This window comes from Lissotriton vulgaris, chromosome 2_1 (assembly GCF_964263255.1).
Source record: "Lissotriton vulgaris chromosome 2_1, aLisVul1.2, whole genome shotgun sequence".
Taxonomy (NCBI): Eukaryota; Metazoa; Chordata; class Amphibia; order Caudata; family Salamandridae; genus Lissotriton; species Lissotriton vulgaris.
The window spans coordinates 1,648,619,919-1,648,634,868 of NC_141687.1; the positions used below are offsets into that span (position 1 = coordinate 1,648,619,919).

The 14,950-nt window shown below is 46.2% G+C and overlaps 1 protein-coding gene across 1 annotated transcript in view; it reads right to left on the reverse strand.

Annotated features, from left to right (window-relative positions):
* Positions 1–14,950, reverse strand: part of LOC147733013 (membrane-bound glycerophospholipid O-acyltransferase 2-like) — a 204,379-nt gene that overhangs the window by 124,442 nt on the left and 64,987 nt on the right. The window contains exon 3 of the mRNA XM_086957569.1: positions 9,299–9,376. Coding sequence (XP_086813695.1) covers positions 9,299–9,376 — 78 coding nt within the window. The remainder of the gene's footprint in view (positions 1–9,298; positions 9,377–14,950) is intronic.

Consider the following 14,950-nt stretch of genomic DNA (forward strand, 5'->3'; position numbering starts at 1 on the left):
GGCTGTTTAAAATTCCTGGTGGAAAGGCTTACCCTATTGGTTGGGGGAAATGAGTTCCAGTGGTGGGGACCAAGTAGGTAGAAGGACTGGTGTCTCAACATGGCACATGGTGGTTTGAACGAGGTAAGCAGATTCTGGGTGGCAGGTTATAACTTCTGATTCATCTTGTAGAATGCGAAGGGGTGAAAGGTAGGTCAGTGATTCTAAGCCACGTGGTTCTAAGCCACACGCAGCTTCCAATGCAATTGTTAATAACTTGTAAAGGGCAGTGCTTAATTTGTAAATAAATAAGTGCCTGGGCTCTCGGTGAGAGGCCACTGCAGCTTGCACCACACATAGCCCCAGCCAAGCTGTCAATGATAGCAACAGCACAGCTACTAACCACCACACTCTGACAAGTGTGACAATCAGACTATTCCATCCCCCTAAGCTATAAGAATGGCTTGGGCGGCAGGTAATAGTAATTTTTAATGTATATTGAATTAATAATTAACTGTTTTTGTGTCGTCATCATTAGCCGACAGCACCACCTTGTGGCGGGAAATATCCTTTAAAACGTAAAAGGTACAACGCGGTACCGTTACGACGCAGCTTTAACAACGAAAGTCGTTACACGAACTTTCGCTAGAGGGCGCTCTAGGATAGGGGATAGTTTAATTTACTATCCAACACCTTCCCTACTATCCACGGGGACTGGTGCTGGAATAGTAAATTCATCTATTCACTATCAGCGCCCCCCCCAAAGCACGTCGTTGTAACGACTTGTGTTGTTAAAACTGCGTCGTAAAGGGACGCGTTTAACGGTAAGCGTTGTACCATCATACATCCCCTTGTGGCAGACTGTCACAAGTGCCTGTGTTCACAATTAAGTGCCGGTGTCGAGCACTGGAAACCACCTCCTCATATCAAGCACTGGTAAAAAGCTTTTTTTTTGGCAAAGGGCCATCATGCCAGGTGGTGGTAGGAATAGGTGGGAGTGTGCCTGGGTGGATCGTAGAATGCTTTGTGGCAAAGTTTAAATCATTGTCCTGTGGGGCGAAGGCATAGTGAGGGAGACCTTCAAGCAGACTGTTAAAAGTATCCAGCTTGCAGAGGAGGAGAAAACGTTTCAGGCCATTGGCTGTGTGGAAAGACTCAGTGGACATATGAATCATACATTTAATACCTGGTACCTAGCTGCAGTTGCATTGATCATGGTGAAAGATTCCAACCACATGGTATGGTTAAAGAGAGGGCCAAGATTTCTGGCAGAGGAGGCAACAGGATGTAAGGCGGAATGCTGATGAGAAGTGGTGTAAAGACTCCTGCAGCAGAGGAAGGAAAGTGTTGTACTTGAACCTTGAACAAATTCAGTACAAAGGACTGAAGAGAAATCCACTGGTGAACAGCATGGAGGAGAGAACCCGGCATGGAGGAGAGCAGCAGGGAGAACAAAGCTGGAAAAGAAAACAAATGGGTGCCATCTGTGTAGAGAGGACAAGGGAAGCCAAAGGAGGAGATGTTGTCACCAAGGGAGAGGGTGCCTGGGAAAAAAAGAAAAGAAGCCTGGCCTAGGAGTGAGTATTGCAGACCACTCACAGCTGGTAGAGCAGTGGGTGTGGGTGTCCTGGAGGCCCAGGTAACTGAAAACGAACAACCAGAGTGATAGAAGGAGGCCCAGCTCCTGGCAGACCAGTGATGTCCAGAGCATTTAGGGACAAGAGTAGAGTAGAGTGATCCACTGTGTTAAATGTGAAGGAAAGGCAAGGGTATGTAGATGGATACTAGCAGACTGCGATGGGCTGGTGTGATGAAACCAGAAAAATGTGTCCATGACGTCGCTGCGGAATGCATAGACGTAAGGCTGAAGGGGGCTGAGGAGTTATTAGAGGACAGATGCAGAGTGAGACAGTCAAAAACACTATACTCCAGCCTTTTAAGGAAAAAAAAAGAGGGGAGATAGTGGACGGTCGTGAGTGAGAGAAGTAGGGTAAGTGAATGTGTTTTTTGGAGGCCGTATTACCACTGCTGAATTGTAGCCCTGAGGGTTGGTGCCAGGGATGGGGAAGGGCTTGAAAACAGAGCAGAGCTTCAGGGGAGACCACAGGAGATTTCACAATTTCAGGAATTAAAGGAACAGAAGAACACAATAAGCTTTGTCATGTGATCAGAGTATAGAGATATTCATTGCTTCTCAAGCAGTATTAAGTTGGTGAACTGAGTGGAGTGAACCTGGGGCGTAAGGTGAGTGTAAGACAGGGCTTAAAGTGGGCCAGGTCCTGCCGGTGCTCAGCACAGCAGCTTTAAAAGGCAGGTGCTGAGACGGGTCCCTATCGGGCTCTCTATTGTTGCCCTCATCCACAGAGTGGAAAAAAAAGAAACTTAACTCTGCAGCAGTACCACCCATCACTGCCTTTGATGTAACTTCAAAGAGACTCGCTATAGGTCTTTCACAGTCTCATCATTTCTGAACACTTTTGAGTTTTGTTTAGCGGGAAGGTATTGGAGCACTTTACATGACGCCTTGTTACATCACACAAGGATACATTCATTTTTTGAATCGCAGGGTGTTGAGCTGACACGGAGGCTCGAGTCTGCTTCCCAAGCTCCAAAGTTGGCGGCTCTAGCCGTTATGCCACAATCTCTCCCACAAGAACTGAGGCATTTTAAATATTATCTAAAAAAACGCCATAGTTGTTGTTTTTTATCTTATGCAACTAACAACCATTGACAAAGCCAATAGACCGGGCTTGTTGTAGTTGTAATGTTACTTGTTGTATTATATATCTGTATTGAGTAACGGTAGCAGCAAAATTCCAGATGGGCAGCACACTATGCTAAGCACAGATTTTTATCTTAAGTGTTTTTAAGCCACAGCCTTAATTACATCAGACATGCCCCTTTGAGAGACCCGCAGGGTTTTCCTCCCACTTAAAGCCCTGGTGTAAGAGAGTGGAACAGGTTTGGATGAGGTTGAAGGTTGTGTGCAACACACATAAGGGGGGAAAGTGCACCAGAAACAGTATGGATCAAAACCATGTGCCAAGGCATCCTAACATGATGAAGATGATGAAGAGTGTGGCAAACGTGAGAGACGGTGCTGTCCTGGTGGAGGAATGCTGGGAGGGAGGTCAGAGTATATTTCCTTTTGGAAAAGAGGGGGGGGGGGACTCGAGTTGGACGGTGCAGGAGACATATTGACTAGAATGTTCAAGATGGAGTGGATAGATGGAGACAAGCCGATATGTAGGGGTTGAGGAGTTGGTGAGGGTGTCTGAAATTAGTTTTAGACCCAGCTGTTTTCATTGAGTGTGTGGATGAGCACGGTATGTTCAGGAGTGGAAGGTAAGATAGGAGCTGGGAGAACTAGCCCCTAGATGCATCAACATTGTCATTTGCGATTCCTTAATTGCGAAAAATAAGGAATCGCAATTAAGGATTCGCAAATGGCAATGCATCATTAATTTCGCAATTTTTTTGGGATTCGGTAAAAATCGCATTTTTTACCGAATTCCAAAAAAATTGCGATTTCCAAAAAGCGAATCCGATATTCCCATTCATTCCTATGGGCTGAAATGCCCATAGGAATGAATGGGAATTGCGAATTCGCAATTTAAATTTGGAATGCATCAAAGCCTTTCAAGGGTGGAGAGGGGGGTCCCACGGACCCCCCCCTGCACTCATGAAATGCACTTTTACATGTGAGTTACATACACACATGTCCTAAGGACATGTGTGCCTGTAACGTACACGTTTAAAAAATGCATTTTCATGCGTTTTTAAACATTTTTCCAAATTACCACGAAGTTCAACTTCGTGGTAATTTGCATTTGCAATTTTGGAAATCGCAAATGTTTTGGGGATGATGCATTGCTGTTAAGGAATCGCAAATGTGCGATTCCTTAACAGCAATCGCATTTTTTTGGAACTCGCAAAAAAAGCGAATTCCAAAAAATGCTTGATGCATCCCAGTAACCAATTTAGGAAGTGCAAAAGGCCGATTTATGCGAATCGCACCGTTTGCACTTCCTAAAACGGTTGATGCATCTGGGCATAGGTACCATGTATGCCATTGTCAAGGCTTATATTAAAGTCCACTAGTATGCTAAAAGAAGTGGTAGTTGGGATAGAATCAAGGGCACCAAAGAATGTGCTAATGGCACCCAGATTGTTGGCTCTAAAAGGGGCACTTGCTGAGTTGGCATGATATTCAAACGAGGATGGGAAGCAGACGATATACTTATACCCCACATATCCGAAATATCTATGCCCTATAACCATTAGGCCTTCAAACATCTATGTTGCCATAGCTCTAATCTGAAGAGCTCCTTTACCAGGAACTATGAATGCCTAGATGGTGTATCTTCATGGAACCTACATCCCTCCCAATACACCTATACATCCATAGCCCATACACATTCACTGCCTCTTCCTCTCTACACTGCTGCTTCCTCCTCACGAACTAAGCCCCCACAGCTTAATTGCTCAAGGCCCATATGCCCCTCATACTGACTATGTTATTATAAGAGCTATACCCAGTCTGGTGGCCTAGTGGACTAATGTGTCCACTGTAGGGGCCTGTTTGACCTCATGGTCATAGGTTAAAATCGCGCGCATATCAAGAGAGAGAGAGAGGGCTAGAAAGCTAGTCCGAGTCCCCGTAGTTTATATGTGTTATCAAAAGAGACTAGCTTAAATATGACCAATATTGTTAGGACTCTGATTAGATTTGTCGTGGACACCTCGTTGTTAAGTTCATGAAGCCCTCACCCACCAACCTAGTTGGTGGCATGCTTCATCATCGGGCCCACCCAGTGACACCTAATGTGTCCCGGGTGCGCTGCGATGCCTGATTACAGCGGAACTGGTATTATTACTGAGAGTGCAGTGTGAGGTGTAAAGTGAAGTGTGAGTTAAAATGGCTTGGCGAGGGTCCCAGTACCCGAGGGTAAATTACATTTTAATAACTGGGCCCCCGTCAGCGGTTAAAATAAGGCTTGTCCCTAGCTGTCGTGCTAGACCCGCACCCGCATATGCGCTAATAACTGGTGTCTCACTTCCGCTCATGCGCAATAGACACAAACAGACCCGCGCATGCGCTGGAAACTAGTCTCTTTCTACCGCCCATGAGCAGACAGCTAGAGACACACCCGGGAAAGTCTTTCTACCCTTACTCCCCGCTGCAGGTGCCGATAGTTAATACAATTAGCAAGCATATAAAAATGAGCAAGAAACTCAAACTCTTTCTACCGGAGTACGAGGACGGTGCAACAGGTACAAGGCAGGCTCTGACCAGAAAAGTTGTGAGTATGACAACCTCCAAGCAACAATCTTTGGGTAAGCGCTTTTCCCTCCTTACAGGTCTCTAACTCCGAGTGGCCAACATTATTTCCCTACAGGGTCAACCCCTTACCGCTTCACTCCTGTAAGTATTGGCTGCAAAATCTCAGCGTAAGAATGTTTACTTACGCCCCATCACACTTTGTACCTCATGCATATGTGTGATACTTGTATTTTAGCGACACCACCCCCAATTATTTGCGATTCTCACAGAATGGTACCACCAGTGCCATTACACTTGTGCCGACAGTAGTCCACCCACTGTGCACTGTAGATTCGGCATTTTATGTATAGGACTATGTGGCGAAGACGCCAATTTGACTCTCCTTTTCTTATATGTTTTGTCTATGTCTTCAATGTTGTGGGTACAGGCACATATGAGAAGGGAATCCCCTCTCTCACACTTAGAGAAACACCTTAGTGAGTGTAACACATAGCCTGGATTACACTCCTTTTTAACCTGCACTACACTCTATTTTAAAAAGGTCCTGAGGAAAGCCAGATTTAATTTAAGGCACTGGCTGAAACATGTCGACCAACTGATGGATGTAGGGGGTAGTAACTCGCCTCCCTTAAACATCCCCAAGCCTTATTTCAACCGCTGACGGGGGCCCAGTTATTTAAATGTAATTTACCCTCGGGTACTGGGACCCTCGCCAAGCCGTTTTAACTCACACTTCACTTTACACTTCACACTGCACTCTCAGTAATAATACCAGCTCCGCTGTAATCAGGCACCGCAGCACACCCGGGACACATTAGGTGTCACTGGGTGGGCCCGATGATGAAGCATGCCACCAACTAGGTTGGTGGGTGAGGGCTTCATGAACTCACAAACGAGGTGCCCACGACAAATCTAATCAGAATCCTAACAATTTTGGTCATATTTAAGCTAGTCTCTTTTGATAACACATAGGTTAAAATCCCCATGTGTCCATTCACCCTTTCATCCTTCTGAGATCAATAAAATGAGTACCATTGAGTTGGGAAACAATAAACATCTGTTATTCAGTGCCAAGATACCCTTGGGTGAAAGCACGCTTTACAAATACACACGTTGTTACTCCCATACCTCAAAACCTCAATACTACCTATGTCTCCACGACAAGGTGTTGACAAGGATGCGGAGCGAGCTGATGAAGGTTGTGAACAGCCACAGTGATGTGAAGATCACCGGCTCGAATCCTACCAAAGTAGAATTCGTTTTCTGCTCCTCTGAAGTGGCAAACTGAATAATTTTAAATCTGGTAATAACATCCGTTACTTTACAGCGCTTATAAACTGCAGAAGTGCTGTATGCAGCACTTTATGAAGCAAGTTATTATTATCATCATAGCTATATAGAACCTTTGCATCCATGGTTCGCACACCTGTGGCCCATATACTTAAATTTTTCATATAACTTCATGGTTCACATGTAATGTTTAATTAAATGGAGCTCGTATAAGGATTGAGACATTAGAAAAAAATAGACTGCCCGTTGAGTACGACTCTGTCAATATCAGGGACATCTGAGGGGTCCTCTCCATGGACACTTTGGTCCAAAGTGATATGTGTACGTTTCGTGGTGAATCGGTGCCACTGAAAATGGCCTTTTTTGTCTGTTATCTTAAGACTCTACTTTTCCCTTGTCATACACAAGCGCTCACAGAATGCACTGCACCCACTCCACCTACCACTGTTCCTATCTAAGCCCAGCCTAACACTTCCCAGGTCTGCCTAACTCTGAGCTCCTCTTTAATACCTCAAACGCTATCCTCCCATCCACATCACCACATTCTGTGTCTTATGCTATATATCTTTGCTGGTGATCGTCAGACAGCATGCAGAGTGATGGGTTCAATGCTTCCGTTAATCTCAGCCACTAGTAAGCACTCTGGGCCACACCTTAGTCTATTGTTTTGAGCTCTTCTGTACCATAACAAAGACCTTACATATGGAAATCAGAGATCAATTGAAACATCCAACCCATCACTTTTTGTACCATCCAAGTGATCTTCCACAGTAGGAGCGGCGTATCTATATGATGGTCCTGAGCTTGCAATGCCATTGGATTCAAGCTGCAAATCAGTGTTGATGCCAAACAAGGCTGAGACTGGTCTGGGGCAGCTGACATTCCCACTCAGTGAGAAGGAAGCTTGGCAGTATAGTCTCCACTGTCACTGATTGGCAGCAAATATTGACCGGCATGTAGCGCCTCTCTTTAGATGATGCGCTGAAACAATGGCTGGAATGCAGCCCAAGTGATTACTAGCGCCTGAGAGTAATCCAAGCATCCCACCAAGAGGTTTATGTGCGATCTTAAAAACAAGAAGGTACTTAAACCTTCTCCAACTGTGCTTAATATCTGTGATGATTTCTCAACTTTAGGCATCAGCCCTTTGTTTACCAAAAGCTGGCCTCGTCACGGGTGTCACAAACGGGCTTAAATGTTGTTCCTTAAACACTTCATTGAAACTTCTTCCTAAACGTGACTACCACCGGCTCTACACTGTTTCCTTCACATGCACTGTGCAGCACCCTGGTGTGTGCCGTGACTGCAGCACCGCGCCAATAATCACCAGAGCAGCACTCTTCCCTCCACACGAGCAACGGATCAAAATAATATTGATTTGACCTTGAAGTTGAAAGAAAATTACAATTAAGCTTTCTTAAATTGTTTCCAATTAATTTATGTTCAATAACATTAATAATTGGTAATGTTTAGTTTTGTGTAATAAAATTGTCTTAGTAAAATTGTTGGTTGGTCAAAATTAAAAACGTATTAGGAGATAATTTGCGAGGGGGCCCCTGACATTTTGACTGCTTAGGGTCTTCCACAGGGTTTAATCCGGCACTGGTAGTGTGGCACTTATACGGTATATAAATGACATGTACAATAGAAACAAGCATTTGGGATCACCAGGCACTTGTAGACAGACCTTTTAAGTGAACAAAAGAGATGAAACAACCCTCTAATTTAAACCGTCTGACTCAAACACACTGTATTGCTTAAGAATAACCCTGTGGGTAGGACTTAGAATCCAATACATGACAGGGATAGCACCTTTGGGACCTTATACGTCTTTAGTTATCCAGCACAATATTCTTGGTGCAACAACATCAACTGTTGCATGGCTAAACACTTATAAGGTCCCAAAGGCGAGACCTATTGGCTATGCCAATGCTTGTTCCAGATTGAGACAGTCCTAAACCATGAAAAAAACACGAAAAATCTTAAGTAAATCATGTTCTAATAAAATACTGCCTGCTAAAATAGTTTTCATTTAATTTCTTTTCTTTAGAATTACTCCCAATATTCTCTGAATTTCACAACTTCCACTCTGTGCTTGCCTTGCAACACAAACATTAATTATCACGACCGACCATATCACAAATGGCCATACGATGGCACTGTCGACCTATAATGTTCCTATTGAAGGTAACACTTGTTAATTGCAATCTCAGGTTCAGTTAATACAATTTACAAACTAAACCGAAACCGTGCCTCCGTTCCCTCGCAGGTAATTCCAAGGCCGCACAGTCTTGATTGCACCAGCCTATTTCCCCCACCACCCTACACATCCTGTCTTTTCAGCTCACATTTGCAAGCTATTTTCCATCCCGCTTTTCTTCATGTTTCATTGTTTTGTGCATTTCATTTACTACTTCTTTCGCCAGTTTTTGCCATTCTTGCTCCAGGTCAAATTCTCAAGGTGAAAAATAAGTCTCGGCCCCAAAATAAGTGCCGGTGCCAACCACCTGCAAACACCAGCTCAGCCTCAGAATACTAATTGCGGAAATTAAATAAATCGATACTTTTTTCCTTTGTTAAATGGAATATTCGAAAACGGGAGAGGTTAAATAAGCATGAAAGAAATATTCCACCGTCAAAAGGGAACTTTGTGACAAGGACTGGAAAGTAATGGAACTGAACAGGGCAATCGCTTCCACGCGGCCCCTCCCTCCCATAACCCTTCACCCCCTCGGGCAGACTCACATGTGCACATGCTTCCGGTCAGCAGTGAGGAGGATTCCATAGCAAAGGAGCACGTCGCCCACCAGCAGAGCCGTGTACCTGCAGCAGAGAGAGATGGAGAGATGAATTAGCGTTGCTCCTCACTCATAACCGGAGGTCGAAGTGGGGAGGATCTACTGGGAACAGCGTTCCTGAGCTCTTTTGTGTGTACAGCAACAGTTCCCATAATTTCAATTTAAAAAATACAATTGTCCCTGAATGGTTAGTTCTGCCATTGAGTTGCACTCAAGGCTAGAGATCCCATAGGTTTTACTATTATTTCAACCGCTGCTCATCAGCCCTTACCAGGAGCCGAAGCATACACAAATCTCCGTGTTTTAAGGTCTAATGCTGTGATTCATTCTACTGAGCCCTTCCTTCCTTCACATTGTCTGTCTACCTTAAAACATGCGCAGAGGCCCGAGGGTCAAGGTAGGCATTGGGTCCAGAGTGAACCTATGTCTTTCATTCTTAGGTCAAGGTGGCAAGAAAGCCAGGGTCTGGGAGGTATTGGGGATGGCAGCTTCCCTGAGGTGCGAGTGCTGTGCATGAGGCCTCGGGCTCTATGCGCAGGTGATGGCTCACCGGCAGGGCCGGGCTGGCCATAGCGGACACCGGGCAATCCCACGGTGCGCCGCACGGGTGGGGGCCGGTTTTGGGCCCCCGGGGGCCGTTTTTGTTACAGGGCCGTTTTTGCAGCATAGATGTAAAATCTGCCCTGTACCAAAATCGGCCGAAAACCAGCCCCGGCAAAGAGCTTGGCGGCACCTCCAACCCCGAGTGGGGAGGGCAGGGCCCGCCGAGCACTTTGCCAGGACTGGTTGTGGTTCCCAGTCCGGCCCTGCTCACCGGTTAGTAATATGTTCATTGGTGCGCCATGAAGGGTGGTTCTTCCAAGACACTGGGGGCAGCAGCCGCACCAGACGAGGAGGAGGGCAATTAAGGAAATCTGAGGGGTTAAAAGAGCAGGGACACGGATATTAGTCCATGAAGAGATAAAACATGAAGCTGTGCTGGTGCCAGACGCAGACGGGTACATCTATGTGCAAGATGTTGAGAATGAGTTCATTCAGAGCTGAGGGATTTTTCACGGGCAGTGGGAGATTGGGTAGTAGGGCCTGGCGGGCTCACTCTCAGTGGAGGGCGCCCCTAGACCCACAATCCACCTGTGCAGGGTTTCAGAGTTTTATGGCTAATTGTTGTGGCTTGGACACAGTGCTTTAAATGGAAACAAATAAGTGCAGCTGCTCAATAAAATGAGCTAGAGGTGTGGCAAGTGGACGGAGCTAGGGGGCGGGGCTGCGGGAAGACATGATTATACATAATGACTTCTGTACCAGTTGCAGCACATATCAAAACACATGAGACATGTGTTTATGCCAACAAAACAGATGAACTCATTAAACAAAATGAAAGCCAAACAGTGATATGTTAACATTTCCTTGTTTTGTAATATTTGCTACTTCTTAATGCCATCCTGTTATTTGTTGTTGTTTGGCACAATACCTTAAATTCTCAAGCGTGCACACACACACACACACAAAAAGAAACAAGCACACATGTGCACAAAAGCATTCCACACAGTCCCCTTAAAAAATCTCCTGAGAGTGTCCTGATTCTCTTCCTCTTCCTCTCACATAAGAACAGGCAAACACAAGCAGGCAGACACAAGCAAACAAGCACACAGCCATATGCAAACACTCACACAAAGTCTCAGGTGGGATTAAAGCCATTTTAAACTCCTTACCTCCCATGGCTTTCTTAATAGCTGCTGTCAGCCTTCTGCCTCCATACCTGTGCTTGCACAAATCCACACAATAGTGTGCATGTGATTAACAGCACAGGGCCGAAATGGGGCCTCCACTGTCAAACACAATGTGATGGTGAACATGGGGACATCAGGCAAAAAAGCCCACTCTGAATAGTTCAGCCGCAGCTCAGCTCAGGAGTACAGTGGGCCTTGGCTGTCAGATAGGGTCCAACGCTGACAGCCTAGTGCTCACCAGCACTTGCAGCCAATCCGCCTACCTTTCATGAGTACCGGTACTCTCCTCACAGTAGAGAAGTGCAGTACTTATAGTGATAAAAATGAGAAGTGCCGGTACTCAGTACCTGTAAGAACTGGCCCAATTAACACACTGCCACTGCCCTTTTCCTGTCTCTTGCTGGGTCTGTGTTTTTACGTCCACGTCTGCTCCACTTGCCTCTCCTCTTTACTCAGCCTCTAACCTTCTCTCGCTATTTCTGTCTCTCTTACCCCCACTTCTGCCTTACTCTCTTCACAAGTCTCCTACATTTTCTCACCGTTTTTTTCTCTACTTGCCTCCAGTTCTCCCCTCCATGCTGTACTCATCCCCCAAGTTTGCCACCTGGCCACTATTTTGTTCTGCTATATTTCATAATTATATATATATAAACACACACACATATATATCTAAATTCACAAACACATATATATATATGAGGAAGAGAGTATGTGACTCTTGAAACGCGTCTGGCGTGGAACATTTGATGTGACTTTCCGCTCTGTTACTGTTTGCAGATTGCCATTAAAACGTGAAAAGATTAACTTCGAGTTGCCTTCTTCGAATTTGGGTTCTTGCAAAGTTGGATGTGTAACCGGCTGTTCCCGGTCGGTGAAGAAAGCCCACCGCTGAAAGGCGGGTCCCTACATGCTCCCTACCGGGTGCCTGCAAAGTGGAGCGAGGTTGAGCAGGCGCTTGTGCAAGGTAGCGCTTGGCTCAGCTCACTATGGCAACGATGAAATAAGACAGTTAACAGACGGTCTCAAGCATCTACCCACTTGGGACTGAAATGTGTTTTAATTTTCTATTTCTAGAGCGCTCCCACTGGGGATTAATCTATGGACTACCACATCCAGAAGGCCGTGCTGCTGGCCACGCCCTGGTCGACAGATGGCTTAAATTGAATTGTTATCACAGCGCTCAGATGTAGTCACGACACAACGCCACTGAGGAAGAGAGTATGTGACTCTTGAAACGCGTCTGGCGTGGAACATTTGATGTGACTTTCCGCTCTGTTACTGTTTGCAGATTGCCATTAAAACGTGAAAAGATTAACTTCGAGTTGCCTTCTTCGAATTTGGGTTCTTGCAAAGTTGGATGTGTAACCGGCTGTTCCCGGTCGGTGAAGAAAGCCCACCGCTGAAAGGCGGGTCCCTACATGCTCCCTACCGGGTGCCTGCAAAGTGGAGCGAGGTTGAGCAGGCGCTTGTGCAAGGTAGCGCTTGGCTCAGCTCACTATGGCAACGATGAAATAAGACAGTTAACAGACGGTCTCAAGCATCTACCCACTTGGGACTGAAATGTGTTTTAATTTTCTATTTCTAGAGCGCTCCCACTGGGGATTAATCTATGGACTACCACATCCAGAAGGCCGTGCTGCTGGCCACGCCCTGGTCGACAGATGGCTTAAATTGAATTGTTATCACAGCGCTCAGATGTAGTCACGACACAACGCCACTGAGGAAGAGAGTATGTGACTCTTGAAACGCGTCTGGCGTGGAACATTTGATGTGACTTTCCGCTCTGTTACTGTTTGCAGATTGCCATTAAAACGTGAAAAGATTAACTTCGAGTTGCCTTCTTCGAATTTGGGTTCTTGCAAAGTTGGATGTGTAACCGGCTGTTCCCGGTCGGTGAAGAAAGCCCACCGCTGAAAGGCGGGTCCCTACATGCTCCCTACCGGGTGCCTGCAAAGTGGAGCGAGGTTGAGCAGGCGCTTGTGCAAGGTAGCGCTTGGCTCAGCTCACTATGGCAACGATGAAATAAGACAGTTAACAGACGGTCTCAAGCATCTACCCACTTGGGACTGAAATGTGTTTTAATTTTCTATTTCTAGAGCGCTCCCACTGGGGATTAATATATGGACTACCACATCCAGAAGGCCGTGCTGCTGGCCACGCCCTGGTCGACAGATGGCTTAAATTGAATTGTTATCACAGCGCTCAGATGTAGTCACGACACAACGCCACTGAGGAAGAGAGTATGTGACTCTTGAAACGCGTCTGGCGTGGAACATTTGATGTGACTTTCCGCTCTGTTACTGTTTGCAGATTGCCATTAAAACGTGAAAAGATTAACTTCGAGTTGCCTTCTTCGAATTTGGGTTCTTGCAAAGTTGGATGTGTAACCGGCTGTTCCCGGTCGGTGAAGAAAGCCCACCGCTGAAAGGCGGGTCCCTACATGCTCCCTACCGGGTGCCTGCAAAGTGGAGCGAGGTTGAGCAGGCGCTTGTGCAAGGTAGCGCTTGGCTCAGCTCACTATGGCAACGATGAAATAAGACAGTTAACAGACGGTCTCAAGCATCTACCCACTTGGGACTGAAATGTGTTTTAATTTTCTATTTCTAGAGCGCTCCCACTGGGGATTAATCTATGGACTACCACATCCAGAAGGCCGTGCTGCTGGCCACGCCCTGGTCGACAGATGGCTTAAATTGAATTGTTATCACAGCGCTCAGATGTAGTCACGACACAACGCCACTGAGGAAGAGAGTATGTGACTCTTGAAACGCGTCTGGCGTGGAACATTTGATGTGACTTTCCGCTCTGTTACTGTTTGCAGATTGCCATTAAAACGTGAAAAGATTAACTTCGAGTTGCCTTCTTCGAATTTGGGTTCTTGCAAAGTTGGATGTGTAACCGGCTGTTCCCGGTCGGTGAAGAAAGCCCACCGCTGAAAGGCGGGTCCCTACATGCTCCCTACCGGGTGCCTGCAAAGTGGAGCGAGGTTGAGCAGGCGCTTGTGCAAGGTAGCGCTTGGCTCAGCTCACTATGGCAACGATGAAATAAGACAGTTAACAGACGGTCTCAAGCATCTACCCACTTGGGACTGAAATGTGTTTTAATTTTCTATTTCTAGAGCGCTCCCACTGGGGATTAATCTATGGACTACCACATCCAGAAGGCCGTGCTGCTGGCCACGCCCTGGTCGACAGATGGCTTAAATTGAATTGTTATCACAGCGCTCAGATGTAGTCACGACACAACGCCACTGAGGAAGAGAGTATGTGACTCTTGAAACGCGTCTGGCGTGGAACATTTGATGTGACTTTCCGCTCTGTTACTGTTTGCAGATTGCCATTAAAACGTGAAAAGATTAACTTCGAGTTGCCTTCTTCGAATTTGGGTTCTTGCAAAGTTGGATGTGTAACCGGCTGTTCCCGGTCGGTGAAGAAAGCCCACCGCTGAAAGGCGGGTCCCTACATGCTCCCTACCGGGTGCCTGCAAAGTGGAGCGAGGTTGAGCAGGCGCTTGTGCAAGGTAGCGCTTGGCTCAGCTCACTATGGCAACGATGAAATAAGACAGTTAACAGACGGTCTCAAGCATCTACCCACTTGGGACTGAAATGTGTTTTAATTTTCTATTTCTAGAGCGCTCCCACTGGGGATTAATCTATGGACTACCACATCCAGAAGGCCGTGCTGCTGGCCACGCCCTGGTCGACAGATGGCTTAAATTGAATTGTTATCACAGCGCTCAGATGTAGTCACGACACAACGCCACTGAGGAAGAGAGTATGTGACTCTTGAAACGCGTCTGGCGTGGAACATTTGATGTGACTTTCCGCTCTGTTACTGTTTGCAGATTGCCATTAAAACGTGAAAAGATTA